Genomic DNA, 19491 nt, shown 5'->3' with positions numbered 1-19491 from the left:
ACCGAACATATGCAACCCCCCCCCCCCACTGCGCTTCCATGAGCAAGCCCACCCAGCTCGCTTGGTGGCCCCCATCCCTGGCGCTGGATAGTCTCCCACCTATTGTTCCCTCACCACCCTCCCCTCACTCATACAAACAAACTCCAACATCATACAATCCCCACACAATTGCCCTACAGAAAACACCAAAATCTGAACAAGCAGACCTCCATCCCCCAACAGTGCAAATGAAAACCTGAACTCACTCAGCTCTACCGCTGGTCCCAAATCAATGCAAAATGCATTACAAACAGCTTCCAGAAATAAGAAACTTTTTCTAAAAAAAGAACAGAAAAACCAAAAAAAAACATGAACATTGCAGCAAAGTTCAAAAGTTCTCGGTCCACCACCAGTCCTTTCCTTTTCGCGAAGTCCAGCACGTCCTCAGGTGACTCAAAATAAAAGTGCTGCTCCTCATGCATGACCCAAAGATGGGCCGGCGACAACAGTTTGAACTTCATCTTTTTCTTAAACCTGATCTGGTTGAAGCCTGCTCTTCTCCTGGCCACCTCCACACTCAGGTCCTGATAGATCCGCAGGATACTGTTATCCCACTTACAGCTCCGTGTCTGCTTGGCCCACTGTAGAATGCGCTCCTTATCCAAGGACCTGTGGAATCTCACGATCATTGCCCTCAGGGGGTCTCCCATTCATGGCTTCCTCGCGAGCGCTCTGTGAGCCCTGTCCACCTCCAAGGGTCGGGGGAATGCCCCATCCCCCAGCAGCTTCTCAAACATGTCCGTGATGTATGCCCCAGCGTCCGCTCCTTCAGACCCCTCCGGGTGCCCAACAATTCTCGATTTCTGCCGGCGAGACCTATTCTCTTGGTCCTACACCTTCTCCAGGGGCTTCTTCTGCTGGTCTCTCAGCATCCCCACCTCCAACTCCACCGCAGTTTGATGTTCCTCCTGCTCAGCCAGTGCCTTCTCTACCTTCTGGATCGCCCAATCTTGGGCGTCCAATCTAAGCTCCAGCCGCTCAATTGACTCTTTTATTGGGTCCAAGGTGTCCAGTTTCTGCTTAGCAAAGCCTTCCTGAATAACTTGCATCAGCTGCTCCAGAGGCTGCTGGGTCGACAAACCAGAGGTCTGGTCATCCGCTATGCTGTCTCCTGCTGCAGCTTCAGCCCAAGCCTTCTCTGTCTTTCTGTTTCTGCCTTGATGAGCACATCTAGTCCTTCTCTCCATGCACCAATGTGGGAATTCAGTACACAATTGCCTCTGTCATCAGTTTTACAATTCAAGTCCGGTAGAAAATTGGGGGAAAAGGCCCAAAATGCTGACTCGAGTGGGAGCCAGCAAATGTGTGACTTACTTCTTCATAGCCGCCCCCAGAAGTCCTCTTCTTCCCGCTGTTACCAGACTCCTAAACAACCCTCTTATGGACTGACCTCATTGACACTACACCTCCAACTCCACCGCAGTTTGATGTTCCTCCTGCTCAGCCAGTGCCTTCTCTACCTTCTGGATCGCCCAATCTTGGGCGTCCAATCTAAGCTCCAGCCACTCAATTGCTTCATCCGATGCCGGTGCTTACGCAGTTGCATTGTGTACCTTGTGTTGCCCTATTATGTATTTTCTTTTATTCCCTTTTCTTTTCAAGTACTCAATGATCTGTTGAGCTGCTCGCAGAAAAATACTTTTCATTGTATCTCGGTACACGTGACAATAAACAAACCCAATCCAATCCAACCCAATGATCAGTTGAATCCTCGTCCACACACAGAACACGTGTACAGTCTTTCCTTGCTGTGAATGGTGTGATGTTCTTTCAGGCTGTGAAACTGGTTAAATCTCTTTCCACAGTCAGTTCACTGGAACTTTCTCACTCGGGTATCGCACTGATATTTGAAATCTTTGCCCACAGACAGAACAGACAACACATTGAAAGTTTGTGCTTTTTAGGTCGTAATGAATTGAATGACACTGTCAGATCTCAATATGATGTTTGGTTCGAGTTGCCCAGCTGCCAAACCTCCCATTTTAATGATCTGAAAAGGAGGTTTCCAAAAATGATCACTGTACGAATAGGATAGAAATTCACAACAGATCATTCTAGTTTCTATCGAACCTTCTTTCCTCTCTTGCTTTCCCCAAGCATGTGGTCCAGTCAAATAAAAAGACCAAAATCAGCTAGAAATCCCAACAAAAGTGTAGGGAACCTTCCAAACTGAACCAGAATATTGTTCCCAATGTCTCTGAAACAGCTGTCCGCTGAGGTGTGGTTGTGGAAGGTGTCAAGCATTCCACTGGTTGTGGGAGGTGTCAAGCATTCCGGTGGATACCGCATGCTCCCTCTGCAGAGCCACTGGGAATAGACAAAACCACGCAACACAGTCGGCAGCCAGAGTAACCACCCACCCACCTCCAAGGTCCTCACCCAGCTCCAATTCACTGTTTTAACCAGGCCCAAGATTAGATTCAAGATCTTACGCTCAGCACAAGGATACTAGATACTATAGATTGTAAGATCCACAAACTCTGCCAAGATGGCTGCAACCTAACAGGTTATTGTGAGCATTAAACTGTGGGCAATATTCGATTCTGTGACCAATAATTAGTTAAACACAGACCTGAATAAGGAAACTTTGAGCCACCTGTGAAGTTTAAATGTCTTGTTGTGTCAGGATGAACCAGCATTTGAGGAATATGAAATCTCTGGACTGTTTGTCTCCAAGTGCCGTATTGAACACAGGAGAATGAGCTCGAATTGGGATAGAGATAAGCGTGAGTGAGCATCATAAACTGCTGTTGTATCGGGGTGTTCTGGGTCTCAGAGTTTTAACTCTGCAGTTAATTGTCAGGGATGCAGTATAATAAACCCCGAACAAAGCAAATGTGTGTGTGAGAAGCATTTGAAGCAGCTGAACCCGCAGAGCTGAATGTCTCCCAGTGCAGCCACAGTACTGAACTTATTCCAGCTTCCAAGTCCACCTGAGAACCAACCTCCTGGCTATTCGTCTACAAGAAGCTTCAGAGCCTCATGAGAATTATTTGTTTCTAAAAACCCTTGACTCCAACTAAAGGACCAGCTCAACAAGAAGACAGCAGACCTGCAGCGATATACAGATTGCAGTCTACATTCCATTTTCATCATTCCAGCTTCAACTTGATCTGTACCTAATTTCTGTGTATGTGTCAGTGAGTGTGAAATAGACGAGAGACTGAGATGTTCAAACATCCAGGAAATTGTGTGATAATAAATAACCTCCTTTCCTTTAAAAAATCACCAGTAAGCTTGCTGCTGAAATGTATTTTAAATAAAGAAATATCACACTGAGGGTCAGAAAATATCACACAAACATCCTGATAATGAACTGGAAAGGACCACGAAATGTAATCAAACGCTGTATAACCCCCTTCAGGTAGCTATATAGATGCTGCAGCCTCTCACACTGAATGTATCCGTGATCCAGGCTACAAAGATCAGCTGGAGCCTGGGAGTGGGTGAAACTTATTAAAAACCTGTATCGCAGCCATTATCTCACCGGCACTAGGACCCGGCTGGGAACAGAAACGTTCAGGCCCCGCCCACTAGCTGTTGCGTTAACAAGACGCCAGCGCATGCGCTCTGTTTCCCCAAGATGGCGGCTGTGAACCAGGGCCTGGTCCCGGGAGAGAGCTGACCGGCGGTGATGTGACCTGAGGATCACCACACCTCAGGCAAGGGGCCAGGTTGGGAAGGCGGTGCCTTCGGGAATAACTGGGAAGGTGATGTTTGGTCAGTTGCTGCAGTCTGTGTAGTGAAGGTGCTGTCACAGTGGTGTGAGGTGAGGAAGTACAGGATTATCACCCAGCAATGATCAATTAAGGGGAATGTAAATCCAGCTCAGGCTGCTTTCAGATTGGAAAGGGAGCTAAGGTGTGTCCTCAGAGCTGGTGAATGTTGTGGCTTTGGTAGTTTCTCTATCGACTGAGGGCTGAGCGGTAACAGGCCTGGGTTACCGGCCGCCATCTTTACAGTGAACAGGACAGGGCGCATGTGCTGCGAACCGGATGCCAACTCTCCCGGATTCACTGACTGGAGTCTCCAGGATTTTTTTTTCATAAATTTAGTGTATCCAATTAATTTTATCCAATTAAGGGGCAATTTTGTCTGGCCAATCCACCGACCCTCCACATCTTTGGGTTATGGGGGCAAAACCCACATAAACACGGGGATAGTGTGCAAACTCCACACGGACAGTGACCCAGAGCAGGGATCGAACCGAGGGTCCTCAGCGCCGTGAGCCATCAGGGATAGCCCACTGTGCTGCCCCCAAATTTTATTTTGATCATTTGTGGAAGTCACTGGCTGGGTCAACATTTATTGCCCATCCCTAATTTCCCTTGAACTGAGTGGCTTGCTCGGCCATCTCGGAGGGCATTTAAAGAGACAACCACATTGCTGTGGTTTGGAATCGTGTCAGCCAGACCAGGTCAGGATAGATTATTTCCTTCACTGAAGGACATGAGTGGACAGATGTGTCTTTACAACAATTGACAATGGTTTCATGGTCATCAGTAGACTTGCAATGAATTCAAATTTTACCTTCAGTCTCGGTGAGATTCATACTTAGGAAATCATTAGGACAGTGGAAAATATTTTTGGATCTTTGGAAAATGATTAGGATAGTAAAAAATATTTTTTTGAACATTTCTCTTCAGCGGATATAAATTATTGAAAATGGGATAAAGGTTGATTGGCTGACAGTCAAACACTGTCCTGTGAGGTAATGAGTCCTTTTGCTTCCCAATTGGCCGAGGAAGGCAGTGTGTCACAAGGATGGATGTGTTGACCGATTAATGGCTGGAGGATGGGGGCAGGTCATGTGATCAAACCTCCAGGAATACATATAATCAAAGTTGGCGAGGAGAGAATGTTGTGAATTTCAATCCTAAACTGACAGTGAGGTTTCTGTAAATTTACAGGATACTGGAAGTAGAGGTTTAACACACGGGAATGCAAACCAAACGTCACATTGCAATCTGACAGAGTCACTCGGTTCATCAGAACCTGAATATCAGCAGCATCTGGGTGTGGAAGGTAAAAGGTTTGTCTGTTCTGTCTGTGAGTGAAGATTTCAGATCTCAGTGTGATTAGAAAAGCCCCGAGATTCACAAACCCTGGTTCGACCAAACCTGGAGAACTGTGTTCAGTTCTGGACAACAAACCTGAGGAAGGATAGAATGGCCTCGGAGGGAGTGCAGCACAGATTTATCTGAACCCCCCGGGGTTAAATTACAAAACTAGATTGCACAAAAAAATCTGTAATTGTGGGACAGAGAAAAGCATTCGGTCCATGCCAGCTCTCTAATCGACATGGTAGCACCATTGCTTCACAGCGCCAGGGAACCCGGTTTCTTTCCCGGCTTGGGTCACTGAATGGGTGGAGTCTGCACGTTCTCCCCGTGTCTGCGTGGGTTTCCTCCGGGTGCTCCGGTTTCCTCCCACAAGTCCCGGAAGATGTGCTTGCTAGGTGAATTGGACATTCTGAATTCTCCCTCTGGTCTACCCAAAAGGTGCCGGAATGTGGCGACAAGGGGCTTTTCACAGGAACTTCATTGCAGTGTTAATGTAAGCCTACTTAGAACATAGAACAGTACAGCACAGAACAGGCCCTTCGGCCCTCGATGTTGTGCCAAGCATTGTCCAAAACCAAGATCAAGCTATCCCACTCCCTGTCATTCTGGTGTGCTCCATGTGCCTATCCAATAACTGCTTGAAAGTTCCTAAAGTGTCCGACTCCACTGTCACAGCAGGCAGTCCATTCCACCCCCGAACCACTCCGAGTAAAGAACCTACCTCGGAAATCCCCCCTATATCTCCAACCCTTAATCTTACAGTTATACCCGTTGTAACAGCTACCTCCACCCGAGGAAATAGTCTCTGAACGTCCAATCTATCTGTCCCCCTGATCATCTTATAAACCTCCATTAAGTCACCCATCCTCCTCCACTCCAAAGAGAAAAGCCTTAGCTCCCTCAACCTTTCCTCATAAGACCTATTCTGCAAACCAGGCAGCATCCTGGTAAATCTCCTTTGCACCCTTTCCAATGCTTCCACATCCTTCCTATAATGAGGTGACCAGAACTGCACACAATACTCCAAATGTGGTCTCACACAATCATGTATAGTTGCAGCATAACCCCGCAGCTCTTAAACTCAAGCCCCCTTTAATAAACGTTAACACACTATAAGCCTTCTTCACTGCTCTATCCATTTGAGTGGCAACCTTCAGATATCTGTGGACATGAACCCCAAGATCTCTCTATTACTCAGAACACTGCCATTGACCCAGTAATCCGCATTCAAATTTTTTCTACCAAAATGAATCACCTCGCACTTATCAGGGTAAAACTCCATCTGCCATTTTTCGGCCCAGCTCTGGATCCTATTAATGTCTCTTTGCAGCCGACAACAGCCCTCCACCTCATCCACTACTCCACCAATCTTGGTGTCATCAGCAAATTGACTGACCCACCCTTCAGCCCCCTCCTCCAAGTCATTGATAAAAATCACAAATAGCAAAGGACCCAGCTCTGATCCCTGTGGTACACCGCTGGTAACTGGTCTCCAGTCTGAAAATTTTCCATCCACCACCACCCTCTGTCTTCTATGTGATAGCCAGTTACTTATCCAATTGGCCAAATTTCCCTCTATCCGACACCTCCTTACTTTCTTCATGAGCCGACCATGGGGAACCTTATCAACGCCTTACTAAAATCCATGTATACAACATCAACTGCTCTACCTTCATCTACACACTTCGTTACCTCCTCAAAGAATTCAATCAAATTTGTGAGCCAAGACCTACCCTTCATGAATCCGTGTTGACTACCCCGGATTAAGCTGCATCTTTCCAAATGGTTAAAAATCCTATCCTTCAGGACCTTTTCCATTATCTTACTGACCACAGAAGTAAGACTAACTGGCCTATAATTACCAGGGTCATTCCTATTCCCTTTCTTGAACAGAGGAACAACATTCGACACTCTCTGGCACTATCCCCGTGCATCTCCACATCATGACTATCCCCGTGGACAGTGAGGACCCAAAGATCAAAGCCAAAGGCTCTGCAATCTTATCCCTTGCCTCCCAAAGAATCCTTGGATATATCCCATCTGGACCAGGGGACTTGTCGACCCTCAGGTTTTTCAAAATTGCAAATACATTCTTCCTCAGAACATCTACCTCCTCCAGCCTACCCGCCTGTATCACACTCTCATCCCCAAAAACATGGTCCCTCTCCTTTGTGAACACTGAAGAAAAGTATTCATTCAACGCTCCTCCTATCTCTTCTGACTCCATGCACAAGTTCCCACTACTGTCCTTGACAGGCCCTACCGTCACCCTAGTCATTCTTCTATTTCTCACATAAGAGTAAAATGCCTTGGGGTTTTCCTTGATCCAACCCGCCAAGGACTTCTCATGCCCCCTCCTAGCTCTCCTAAGCCCTTTTTTCAGCTCATTCCTTGCTACCTTATAACTCTCAAGCGACCCTACTAAACCTAGTTTTCTCATCCTTACATACTCTTCCTTTTTCCTCTTGACAAGACATTCAGCCTCTTTTGTGAACCATGGTTCCCTCACACAGCCATTTTCACCCTGCCTGACAGGGACATGCCTATCAAGGACACGCAGTATTTGTTCCTTGAACAAGCTCCACTTTTCATTTGTGCCTTTCCCTGACAGTTTCTGTTCCCATCTTATGCTCCCTAATTCTTGCCAAATCGCATCATAATTACCCCTCCCCCAATTATAAACCTTGCCCTATCGTCTGGCCCTATCCCTCTCCATTGCAATAATGAAAGACACCAAATTGTGGTCACTATCTCCAAAGTGCTCTCCCACAAACAAATCTAACACTTGGCCCTGTTCATTACCCAGTATCAAATCCAATGTGGCCCCCCCTCTTGTCGGCCTATCTACACTGTACAAAAACTGCCCCATCCGAACTGTTCGACTTATAGAGGTTCCAATCAATATTTTTAAAGTTAAAGTCATCCATGACAACTACCCTGAGACCTTCACACCTATCCATAATCTGTTTTGCAATTTCTTCCTCCACATCTCTATTACTATTTGGGGGCCTATAGAAAACTCCCAACAATGTGACCGCTCCTTTCCTATTTCTAACTTCAACCCATATTACCTCAGTAGGCAGATCCCCTTCAAACTGCCTTTCTGCAGCCGTTAAACTATTCTTGATTAACAATGCTACTCCTCCACTTTTATCACCTTCCCTACTCTTACTGAAACATCTATACCCCGGAACTTCCAACAACCATTCCTGTCCGTGTTCTAACCATGTCTCCGAAATGGCCACAACATCGTAGTCCCAAGTACCAACCTATGCTCCAAGTTCACCTACCTTATTCCGGATGCTCCTTGCATTGAAGTAGACACACTTCTACCTATCTTTCTGTCTGCCGGTACACTCCTGCGACCTTGATACCCTCCTCAGTACCTCACTACTCTCAACACTGGCTTCTGGACTACAGCTCGTTTTCCCAGCCCCCTGACAAATTAGTTTAAACCCCCCCAAAGAGCCGTAGCAAATTTCCCTCCCAGGATATTGGTGCCCCTCTGGTTCAGGTGCAAACCGTCCTGTCTGTACAGGTTCCACCTTCCCCAGAATGTGTTCCAATTATCCACGTACCTGAAACCCTTCCTCCTACACCATCCCTGCAGCCACGTGTTTATCTGCACTCTCTCCCTGTTCCTCACCTCACGAGCACGTGGCACCGGCAACAAACCAGAGATGACAACATGGTTTGTCCTGGCTCTCAGCTTCCTCCCTAGCCCCCTTAGTTCCTGGTTTAAATCCCCGTCCCTTCTCTTACCTATGTCGTTGGTACTGATCTGTACCACGACTTGTGACTGCTCCCCCTCCCCTTTAAGGATTCTGAAAACACGGTCCGAGGCGTCATGGACCCTGGCACCCGGGAGGCAACATACCATCCGTGAGTCTCTTTCGCTGCCACAGAACCGTCTATCTGTCCCTCTATCGAGTCCCCAATAACTATTGCTCTCCTGCTCTCCCTCCTTCCCTTCTGAGCTACAGGGACGGACTCAGTGCTGGAGATCCGTTCACCGTGGCTTACCCCTGGTAGGTCGTCCCCCTCAACAGTATCCAAAACGGTATACTTGTTACTGAGGGGAACGACCACAGAGGATCCCTGCACTGACTGCTTCCTCCCAGCCCCTCTCACCGTCACCGTCTTGATTCTTCGGAGTAACTACATTCCTGAAGCTACTTTCTATGACCACCTCTGCCTCCCGAATGATCCGAAGTTCATCCAGCTCCAGCTCCAGTTCCTTAACGCGGTTTCTGAGGAGCTGGAGATGGGTGCGCTTCCCACAGGTGAAATCAGCAGGGACACTGACGGCGTCCCTCACCTCAAACATTCATACTTGTGAGACTAATAAAGATTACTGTTATTATCTGGAACAATCCAGTCAGTCTCATTCTCCTCTATCCCTGTATCCTAACAGCTTTTTCTCTCTCAGGTTTCTATCCAATTTTTTAAAAAATCATTCATTGGTGTCTATTTCTAAACTCCGTCATAAGCAGCAAGGTTCAGGTAATTGCCACTGGCTGTGTAAAAACATTCTTCCTCATACCTCCTGGACCATTTACATGCATAGATACGGAGCAACGTAGAAAATAGGAGCAGGAGGGGACCATTTGGCCCTTCAAACCTGCTCCACCATCCATTACGATCAGAGCAGATTGGGCTCAATAGTCTAATCCCGCTTTTCCCCCCATATCCTTTGATCCCCTTCACCCTCAGTGCTGTATCTAACTGCTTCTTGAAAACATGAAATGTTTTGGTCTCAATTCTTCCTGTGGTGATGAATTCCACAGGCTCACCACTCTGGGTGAAGACATTTCTCCTCACCTCGGTCCTAAATGGTCTGTCATAGAACATAGAGTGCAGAAGGAGGCCATTCGGCCCATCGAGTCTGCACCGACCCACTTAAGTCCTCACTTCCACCCTATCCCCATAACCCCTCCTAACCTTTTTGGTCACTAAGGCAATTTATCATGGCCAATCCACCTAACCAGCACATCTTTGGACTGTGGAAGGAAGGCGGAGCATCCGGGGGAAACCCACGCAGACACGGGGAGAACGTGCAGACTCCGCACAGACAGTAACTCAGCAGGGAATCGAACCTGGGACCCTGGTGCTGTGAAGCCACAGTGCTAGCCACTTGTGCTGCCCGTGCTATCCCGTATCCTCAGACTGTGACCCCGGGTTCTGGACACACCCACCATCGGGAACATCCTTCCTGAATCTAATCAGTCTCGCCCTGTTAGAATGTTATAGGTTTTTTTAAAATATAAATTTAGAGTGCCCAATTCTTTTTTTTTCCCAATTAAGGGGTAATTTTAGCATGGCCAATCTACCTACCCTGCACATCTTTGTGTTGTGGGGGTGGGACCCACACAGACACAGGGAGAATGCGCAAACTCTACACGGATAGTGACCCGGGACCGGGATCGAACCTAGGTCCTTGGTGACGTGAGGCAACAGTGCTAACCACTGCGCCATCGTGCAGCCCACAGTCTATAGGTTTCTATGAGATCCCTCCTCATTCTTCTGAACTCCAGCGAATACAATCCTGACTGATTCAATCTCTCATACGTCAGTCCCACCATCCCAAGAATCAGCCTGGCAAAACTTTGCTGCTCTTTCTCTTTAGCGAGATCATCTTTCCTCAGATAAGGGGACTGATACTGCACACAGTATTCCAGGTGTGGCCTCACCAAGGCCCTGTATAATTGCAGCAAGACATCCCTGCTCCTCGACTCGAATCCTCTTGCTATGAAGGCCAAAAAACGACTTGCCTTCTTTACCGCATGCTGTACCTGCATGCTTCCACACAAACTAGGAGCAGGCCACTCGGCCCCTCGAGCCTGCTCCTTACACACAAACTAGGAGTCGGCCCCTCGAGCCTGCTCCTTACACACAAACTAGGAGTCGGCCCCTCGAGCCTGCTCCATCATACAATAATTTTAACCGCAACTCCATATTCCTGCCGACCCCGATAACCTTTCACCCCCTTGCTTATCGAGAATCTATCCATCTCTGCCTTAAAAATATTCAAGGACTCGACTTCCACTGCGATTTAAGGACGCGAGATCTAAGTCATAGAATCCCCACAGTGCAGAAGGAGCCCAAGTCAGCACCAACCCCCCGAAACCCCCCCCCCCCCCCCCCGTCCCACCCTGCCCCATCCTCACATCCCACCCAACGTGTACATCCTTGGAGATGAAGAGGCAATTTAGCACCTAACCTGCAAATCTTTGGACTGTGGGAGGAAACCGGAGCAACCGGAAGAAACCCACACAGACACAGGGAGAACGTGCAAACTGCACAGTCATCCAGGGTCAGGCGTGAACCTGGGTCCCTGGTGCTGTAATGCAGCAGCGCTAACCACTGTGCCACCCCCTCTTTTACAACCCTCGAGCGAAAAAAAATCCTCATCCCCATCAGAAATGGGTGACCCCTCACTTTCCAACAGTGACCACCTTGTTCCAGATTCTCCCACAAGAGGAAACATCCTCTCCACATCCACCCTGTCAAGACCCCTCAGCATTTTATATCGTTCAATCCAGGTTTTACCCAAAACTTTGAATCTGTGTCCCGACTGCTTGTCCGATCAGTGAATGGAAACAGAGTTTCTTTGTCCACCCGATGGAAATCTGGCATAATCTTGTGTCCCTGAATCAAATCTCCCCTCAACCTCCTTTGCTGGAACCATTCTGGTAAATCCCCTCTGCACCTTCTCCAAGAACCTTCACATCCTTCCTGAAGAGTGGTGACCAGAGCTTTATAAAGATTCATAGAATAGAATTAGAACCATAGAATTCCTGCAGTGCAGAAAGAGGCCATTCGGCCCATCAAGTGTGCACTGATTCACTGAAAGGGCACCCTGCCTAGGCCCACACCCCTACCCTGTCCCTGTAACCCCATAGCCCCACCAAACCTGCACATCCCTGGACACTAAGGAGCAATTTATCAAGGCCAATCCATCTAACTTGCTCCCCTATCAGCCTCCCCAAACAGGCGCCGGAATGTGGCGATTAGGGGCTTTGTGGCTGGTATAGCACATTGGGCTAAGACAGCTGGCTTGTAATGCAGAACAAGACCAGCAGCGCGGGTTCAAGTCCCGTACCGGCCTCCTCGAACAGGCGCCGGAATGTGGCGACTTGGGGCTTTTCACAGTAACTTCATTGAAGCCTACTTGTGACAATAAGTGATTATTATTATCATTATTTTTTGGTCTGTTGGAGGAATCCTGAGCACCGGGTGGAAACGCACGCAGACACTGGGAGAAAGTGCAAACTCCACACAGACAGTCATCAAGGCCAGAATTGAACCCGAGTCCTTGGCACTGTGAGGCAGCAGTGCCAATCACTGCCACCAGAAGCATAGTTTCTGTGTCAGATATGAAGCTCAAGGTCGAATTTGCTTTGCCAACTGCTCTCTTAATATGTCTTGTAGATATACAAAATCCCTCTTCACCTCTTCCTCTCTCCTCCCAAAGAGGCCAGTTGGGTTTTTACAACAATCCAGCAGTTTTCATGGTCCCTTTTCCCAGAGCCGGCACCACAAATGACCAGATTCATTCAGCTCAATTTCACAACCTGCCTTTGTGTTTTTGTGGGTTCTCTCTCACTCCCTATTTTCTGTTTTTAATCAGTTTCACAGGGTGTTCGAAGGTGAGACTTCAAGATCCGTAAACACAAACCAAGCATCACATCAGGGTCTGACAGAGTCCTCAATTTATCATTGCTGAATATCATGAGATTTTGAACATGGAAGGAAAAAGCATCGTTCACAGTGGGGAGAAACCGTACTCGTGTTGTGTGTGTGGACGAGGATTCAGTCAATCATCAGGCCTCACGAGACACAAATGCAGTCACACCGAGGAGAAACCGTGGAAATGTGCGGACTGTGGGAAAGGATTCACTTATCCATCCAAGCTGGAAACTCATCGACGCAGTCACACTGGGGAGAGACCGTTCATCTGCTCAGAGTGTGGGAAGGGATTCACTCAGCCATCCGCTCTGTCCACACACCAGCGACTTCACTCCAGGGAGAGACCATTCACCTGCTCCACATGTGGGAAAGGCTTTACTATTTCAGCCCACTTGCTGAGTCACCAGCTAGTTCACACTGATGAGAAACCGTTTCAATGTCCAGACTGCGGGAGGTGCTTTAAAAGAACTGGGGATCTAATGTGCCATCAACGTGTTCACACTGACGAGAGACCATTCAGGTGCTCTCAGTGTGGGACTGGGTTCAGACGATCATCTAACCTCACTGTACATCAGCGAACTCACACATTGGAGAGGCCATTCGTCTGCACCAAGTGTGGGAAGAGATTCACTCAGTCATCCGACCTGCAGAAGCATCAGCGAATTCACACTGGGGAGAGACCGTTTCAATGTCCAGACTGCGAGAAGTGCTATAAACGTTTTGGGGAACTGTTACAACATCAACGTGTTCACACTGATGAGAGACCGTTTAGGTGCTCTCACTGCGGGACTGGGTTCAGACGATCATCTCATCTCACTGTACATCAGCGAACTCACACTGGGGAGAGGCCATTCATCTGCTCAGAGTGTGGGAAGGGATTCACTCAGTCATCCGAACTTCTGAATCACCAGCGAATTCACACTGATGAGAGACCATTTCATTGTCCAGACTGCGGGAATTGTTATAAACGTTCTGGGGAACTGATGCGCCATCAACGTGTTCACACTGACAAGAGACCGTTTAAGTGCTCTCATTGTGGGACTGGGTTCAGACAATCGTCTCACCTCACTGCACATCAGCGAATTCACACTGGGGAGAGGCCATTCGCCTGCTCCTGGTGTGGGAAGGGATTCACTCAGTCATCCGCCTTGCAGAAGCACCAGCGAGTTCACACTGGGGAGAGACCGTTCACCTGTTCCAAGTGTAGGAAGGGATTCACCACTTCATCCCTCCTGCTGAAACACCAACGAGGCCACAAATAACGACAGTGATTGGATTTTGCTGTTCCTCACATTCAGGACTGAACCATGTTCATTTGGGTCTCTTTCTGCTGATAAACTCCAGCCCATATACAGGGGTAATATTCTGGCTAAAAGTCAAATAAATTAGATTTGTGTGAAATATGCAGTGTGCTGAAACTTTTTAATTACTCTGACACAAGTTAGTTCCTTTTGAAGTAATCTCGCTCTCCCGTCTCTTCCATCCTCACCTCCAACAAGAAGTGTGAGGAGCTTCTTTGTGATTGAGATTGAGTAAATCCGATCAGCCGCCTCTGCTGCTTCCCTCCCTTCCACGAGCCCACCGGACCAAACTGTCTCTAAATGTCATCCTTTCCCGAGCCCTGAACCCACATCTTTCTCTAGTTTCTCTCCCATCTCCCCTCATGCCCTCTCAGGGCTCATCTTAAACATAGAACATAGGGTTTGCACTGAGTGCTGAATTTGGTGCATTTTGAGTGCTATAGTAAGAGTTTGGTGACCGAGTGAGTATAAGGCTTCATTTTTATCTAAAGTTTAGTCTTTCTTTTATTTAGTTAATTAACTTAAAAGTTGCTGTTTGGTTTAGAAGAAGGTGAATTTTCAATCAGCTTTAAACAGGCTTCTACTTGTAGGCACTTGCAGCTGGAGCTTGTTAATTAGTTAATTGGATTAGGCCAGTTTTCAGAGGCTAGATGCACAGTATAAAAGTGATCCACCGACAGTGCAGACTTTGTTTGCACTGAGTGCTGAATTTGGTGCATTTTGAGTGCTATAGTAAGAGTTTGGTGACCGAGGGAGAAAAAGGCTTCATTTTTATCTAAAGTTTAGACTTTCTTTTATTTAGTTAATTAAAAGTTGCTGTTTGGTTTAGAAGAAGGTGAATTTTCTTTTTTTTTTTAAATATATTTTATTGAATTTTTTTTTCCCTGAGCAACATTTTTCCCGCTTACAAAACAAGCGAAACGATAACAGTAACAAAACAGAAATTTTTAAACTTTTTAACAATAATAATAATAATATACAAGTAACAAAACCTCGTACTCTATTGACCTATACTCAACTGAGCCTCCTCCCCCCTGGGTTGCTGCTGCTGGTCATCCGCCTTCCCTCTAACGTTCCCCTAGGTAGTCGAGAAATGGCTGCCACTGCCTGGTGAACCCTTGAGCCGATCCTCTCAGGGCAAACTTTATCTGCTCCAGTTTAATAAACCCCGCCATATCGTTTACCCAGGCCTCCAGTCCGGGGGGTTTCACCTCCTTCCACATGAGTAGGATCCTGCGCCGGGCTACGATGGACGCAAAGGCCACAACGTCGGCCTCTTTCGCCTCCTGCACTCCCGGCTCTTCCGCAACTCCAAATAGAGCTAACCCCCAGCCTGGTTTGATCCGGGCCTTCACCACCCGCGAAATCACTCCCGTCACTCCCTTCCAATACCCTTCCAGTGCCGGGCATGCCCAAAACATATGTGCGTGGTTTGCCGGGCTCCCGCCACACCTCCCACATTTGTCCTCCACTCCAAAGAACCTGCTCAATCTTGCCCCCGTTATGTGTGCTCTATGTAGCACCTTAAATTGAATCAGGCTAAGCCTGGCACATGAGGAAGAGGAATTTACCCTGCTTAGGGCATCAGCCCACATACCCTCCTCTATCTCCTCCCCTAATTCTTCTTCCCACTTTCTTTTTAGTTCGCCCACCGACTCCTCCCCCTCTTCCCTCATCTCACTATAAATCTCTGACACTTTGCCCTCTCCGACCCACACCCCTGAAAGCACCCTGTCCTGTATCCCCTGTGTCGGGAGCCGCGGAAATTCCCTCACCTGTTGTCTAGTAAACGCCCTCACCTGCATATATCTCAAGAAATTCCCCCGGGGTAACTTATACTTTTCCTCCAGTGCTCCCAAGCTCGCAAAAGTCCCATCTATGAATAAATCTCCCACCTTCCTAATTCCCAACTGGTGAATTCCCAGCTTTGAAATCCTCCATCCATTCTTCCTGGGGCGAACCTATGGTTGTTCCTGATAGGGGACCCCACCAGGGCTCCCCGCACCCCTCTCTGTCGCCTCCACTGTCCCCATATGTTCAGTGTTGCCGCCACCACCGGGTTCGTGGTGTACTTTTTCGGTGAGAACGGTAGCGGCGCCGTCACCAGCGCCTCTAGACTCGTCCCTTTACAGGACCTTCTCTCCAGCCTTTTCCACGCCGCTCCCTCACCCTCCATCATCCATCTACGTATCATTGCCACATTGGCGGCCCAATAATAATCTCCCATGTTCGGTAGTGCCAGTCCTCCTCTGTCCCTGCTGCGCTGAAGGAACCCCCTCCTTACTCTCGGAACTTTCCCTGCCCACACAAAGCTCGTAATGCTCCTATCTATTTTATTAAAAAAGGTCCTGGTGATTAAAATAGGGAGACATTGAAATACAAATAAGAACCTCGGGAGGACCATCATCTTAATTGCTTGCACCCTGCCCGCCAGCGATAAAGGCTGCATGTCCCACCTCTTAAAGTCCTCCTCCATTTGTTCTACCAGCCGTGTCAGATTAAGTCTGTGCAAGGTTCCCCAGCTCCTCGCGATCTGCATCCCCAAGTATCGGAAGTTTCTTTCCACTTTCCTTAGCGGTAAGCCTTCCATCTCTCTACTCTGGTCCCCTGGATGTATCACATATAATTCACTCTTCCCCATGTTTAACCTATACCCCGAAAATTCCCCGAACCTCCTCAAGATTCACATAACCTCTATCATCCCCCCCGCTGGGTCCGACACGTATAGCAATAGGTCATCCGCGTATAACGAGACTCGGTGTTCTTCTCCCCCTCTAGTCACCCCTCTCCATTTCCTGGAGTCTCTCAGCGCCATGGCCAGAGGTTCAATTGCCAGCGCAAACAACAATGGAGACAGCGGGCATCCCTGTCTTGTTCCCCTATATAATCGGAAATACTCCGATCTATGTCAACCTGTAACTACGCTTGCCGTCGGTGCCCCATAAAGTAGTCTAACCCAGCGAATAAATCCGTTCCCAAACCCAAACCTCCTTAACACTTCCCATAAATACTCCCACTCCACCCTATCAAATGCCTTCTCTGCGTCCATTGCCGCCACTATCTCTGCCTCCCCCTCCACTGAGGGCATCATTATCACCCCTAATAGCCGTTGCACGTTAACATTCAGTTGTCTCCCTTTTACGAACCCTGTCTGGTCTTCGTGCACCACCCCTGGGACACAGTCCTCTATCCTCGATGCCAGCACTTTTGCTAGCAGTTTGGCGTCCACGTTCAATAGTGGAATAGGTCTATAAGACCCACACTGCATCGGATCTTTGTCCCTCTTCAAAATTAGCGATATCGTCGCCTCCGACATTGTCGGGGGTAGTGTCCCCCCTTCCCTGGCCTCATTGAACGTCCTCGCCAACAACGGGGCCAACAAGTCCACATATTTTCTGTAGAATTCCACCAGGAACCCGTCCGGCCCCGGGGCCTTCCCTGCTTGCATGCTTCCCAGTCCCTTAATAACCTCGTCGACCTCAATCGGCGCCCCCAGGCCTGCCACCGCCTGCTCCTCCACTTTCGGGAACCTCAACTGGTCCAGGAACTGCCGCATCCCCTCCTCTCCCTCTGGGGGCTGAGACCTATACAGTTCTTCATAAAAGGTCTTAAACACCTCATTTATCTTTCCTGCCCTTCGCACAGTGTCTCCCCTTTCATCCCTAATTCCTCCTATCTCCCTCGCTGCTGCCCTCTTTCGCAGTTGGTGCGCCAACAGGCGACTAGCCTTTTCCCCATATTCATACCTCCTCCCCTGTGCCTTCCTCCACAGTACCTCCGCCTTTCTGGTGGTCAGAAGGTCAAACTCGGTCTGGAGTCGTCTCCTCTCCCTGTACAGCTCCTCCTCCGGGGTCTCTGCAAATTCCCTGTCCACCCTTAAAATCTCCCCCAGTAATCTATCCCTTTCCTTGGCCTCTGTTTTCCTTTTGTGGGCCCCAATAGAAATCAGCTCTCCTCTGACCACCGCTTTTAGTGCTTCCCAGACCACTCCCACAGGGACCTCGCCGTCGTCAATGACCTCCAGGTATCTCTCGATACACCCCCTCACTCTTGCACACACTCCCTCATCCGCCATCAGTCCCACATCTAATCGCCAGAGTGTTCTCTGCTCCCTGTCCTCTCCTACTTCCAGGTCCACCCAATGTGGGGCATGATCCGAAACCGCTATGGCTGAGTATTCAGCTTCTTCCACCCAAGAGATCAACGACCTTCCTAAAACAAAAAAATCTATCCGGGAGTACACTTTATGGACGTGGGAGAAGAAGGAATACTCCCTAGCTCTGGGTCTAAGAAATCGCCATGGATCCACTCCCCCCATTTGGTCCATAAACCCCTTAAGTACCTTGGCCACTGCCGGCCTTCTTCCAGTCCTTGAGCTGGATCTATCTAGCCCCGAGTCCAGCACCTTATTGAAGTCCCCTCCTAAAATCAAATTTCCTGCCTCCAGGTCCGGAATACGCCCCAGCATCCGTCTCATGAACCCCGCATCGTCCCAATTTGGGGCATACACATTAACCAACACGACCTCAATTCCCTCCAGCCTACCACTCACCATTACATATCTACCTCCACTATCTGCTACTATGTTCTTTGCTTCAAATGCTACCCGTTTCCCCACCAAAATGGCCACCCCTCTGTTCTTTGCGTCCAGTCCTGAGTGGAACACCTGTCCCACCCATCCTTTCCTTAGCCTAACTTGGTCCGCCACCTTTAGGTGCGTCTCTTGGAGCATAACAACGTCTGCCCTTAGTCCTTTCAAATGCGCGAGCGCTCGGGCCCTTTTTATCGGTCCATTCAGGCCTCTCACGTTCCACGTGATCAGCCTCACTGGGGGGCTACCTGCCCCCCTCCCGTGTCGACTAGCCATTACCTTCTCTAGGCCAGTCCCATATCCCGCCTCTGCGCTCCCGCTCGCTCCCCCAGCGTCGCATTCCACCTCCGGCCACCCTCTCTTTAGCCATTTCCTTTTGGATTTCCGCAGCAGCAACCCAGTTGTCCCCTTCCCCCCTCACCCCCCCCCCCCCCCCCGCTAGATCCCTATCTAGCTTGATTGCTCCCCCATATCACTTCCGTAAGTCAGCTGACTTCAACTGACCCCGGCTACTCCTGCTCGCTCCTCGGCCCCCCCGGTGTGAGGGAACTCCCATCCGCCTTGCGCCTGTTTTCCAGCCTTATTCTTTCTGGCGCGGGAACATCCCTTTACCTGACCCGCCTCTTATGGCGCAGCTCCCTTTCCCCTCACCCTCTCCTTCCCCATTCTCTGACTAGGTCCCGCGTCTCCCTCCTCACCGGCGCCCGCATTTCCCCAGTGTCCCTCCCTTCCCTGTTTACTTCTCGATTAACTTTCACCATCCCATTAACAAAAACAATAATAACAACAATAACAGTTCCCTGCAGCA

The 19491-nt window shown here is 48.7% G+C and overlaps 1 protein-coding gene across 5 annotated transcripts; it reads left to right on the top strand.

The window, feature by feature from the left end:
* The first annotated feature begins 3621 nt into the window (after positions 1-3621).
* Positions 3622-14192, top strand: LOC140418548 (uncharacterized). 5 transcript variants are annotated; one of them, XM_072502041.1, is made up of 3 exons: positions 3622-3808; positions 4950-5071; positions 12733-14192. In XM_072502041.1, exon 3 carries the CDS (start codon positions 12848-12850, stop codon positions 14051-14053), a length of 1206 nt encoding a protein of 401 aa, XP_072358142.1. In that variant the 5' UTR covers positions 3622-3808; positions 4950-5071; positions 12733-12847; the 3' UTR covers positions 14054-14192. The 5 variants fall into 5 exon arrangements, with proteins under 5 accessions (XP_072358142.1, XP_072358143.1, XP_072358146.1 ...); XM_072502042.1 differs by having other exon boundaries at positions 3623-3701; positions 4950-5064; XM_072502045.1 differs by having other exon boundaries at positions 3623-3701.
* The last annotated feature ends 5299 nt before the right edge of the window (positions 14193-19491 follow it).

This window comes from Scyliorhinus torazame, chromosome 5 (assembly GCF_047496885.1).
Source record: "Scyliorhinus torazame isolate Kashiwa2021f chromosome 5, sScyTor2.1, whole genome shotgun sequence".
Classification (NCBI taxonomy): Eukaryota; Metazoa; Chordata; class Chondrichthyes; order Carcharhiniformes; family Scyliorhinidae; genus Scyliorhinus; species Scyliorhinus torazame.
Note: the sequence above shows the minus strand (reverse complement) of the source record. Positions and strands in the feature narration are given on the sequence as shown.

What these genes read in the sequence shown, in the direction of transcription:
- LOC140418548 (XM_072502041.1), top strand. Translation starts at nt 12,848, where the DNA reads ATGGAAGGAAAAAGCATCGTTCACAGTGGGGAGAAACCGTACTCGTGT.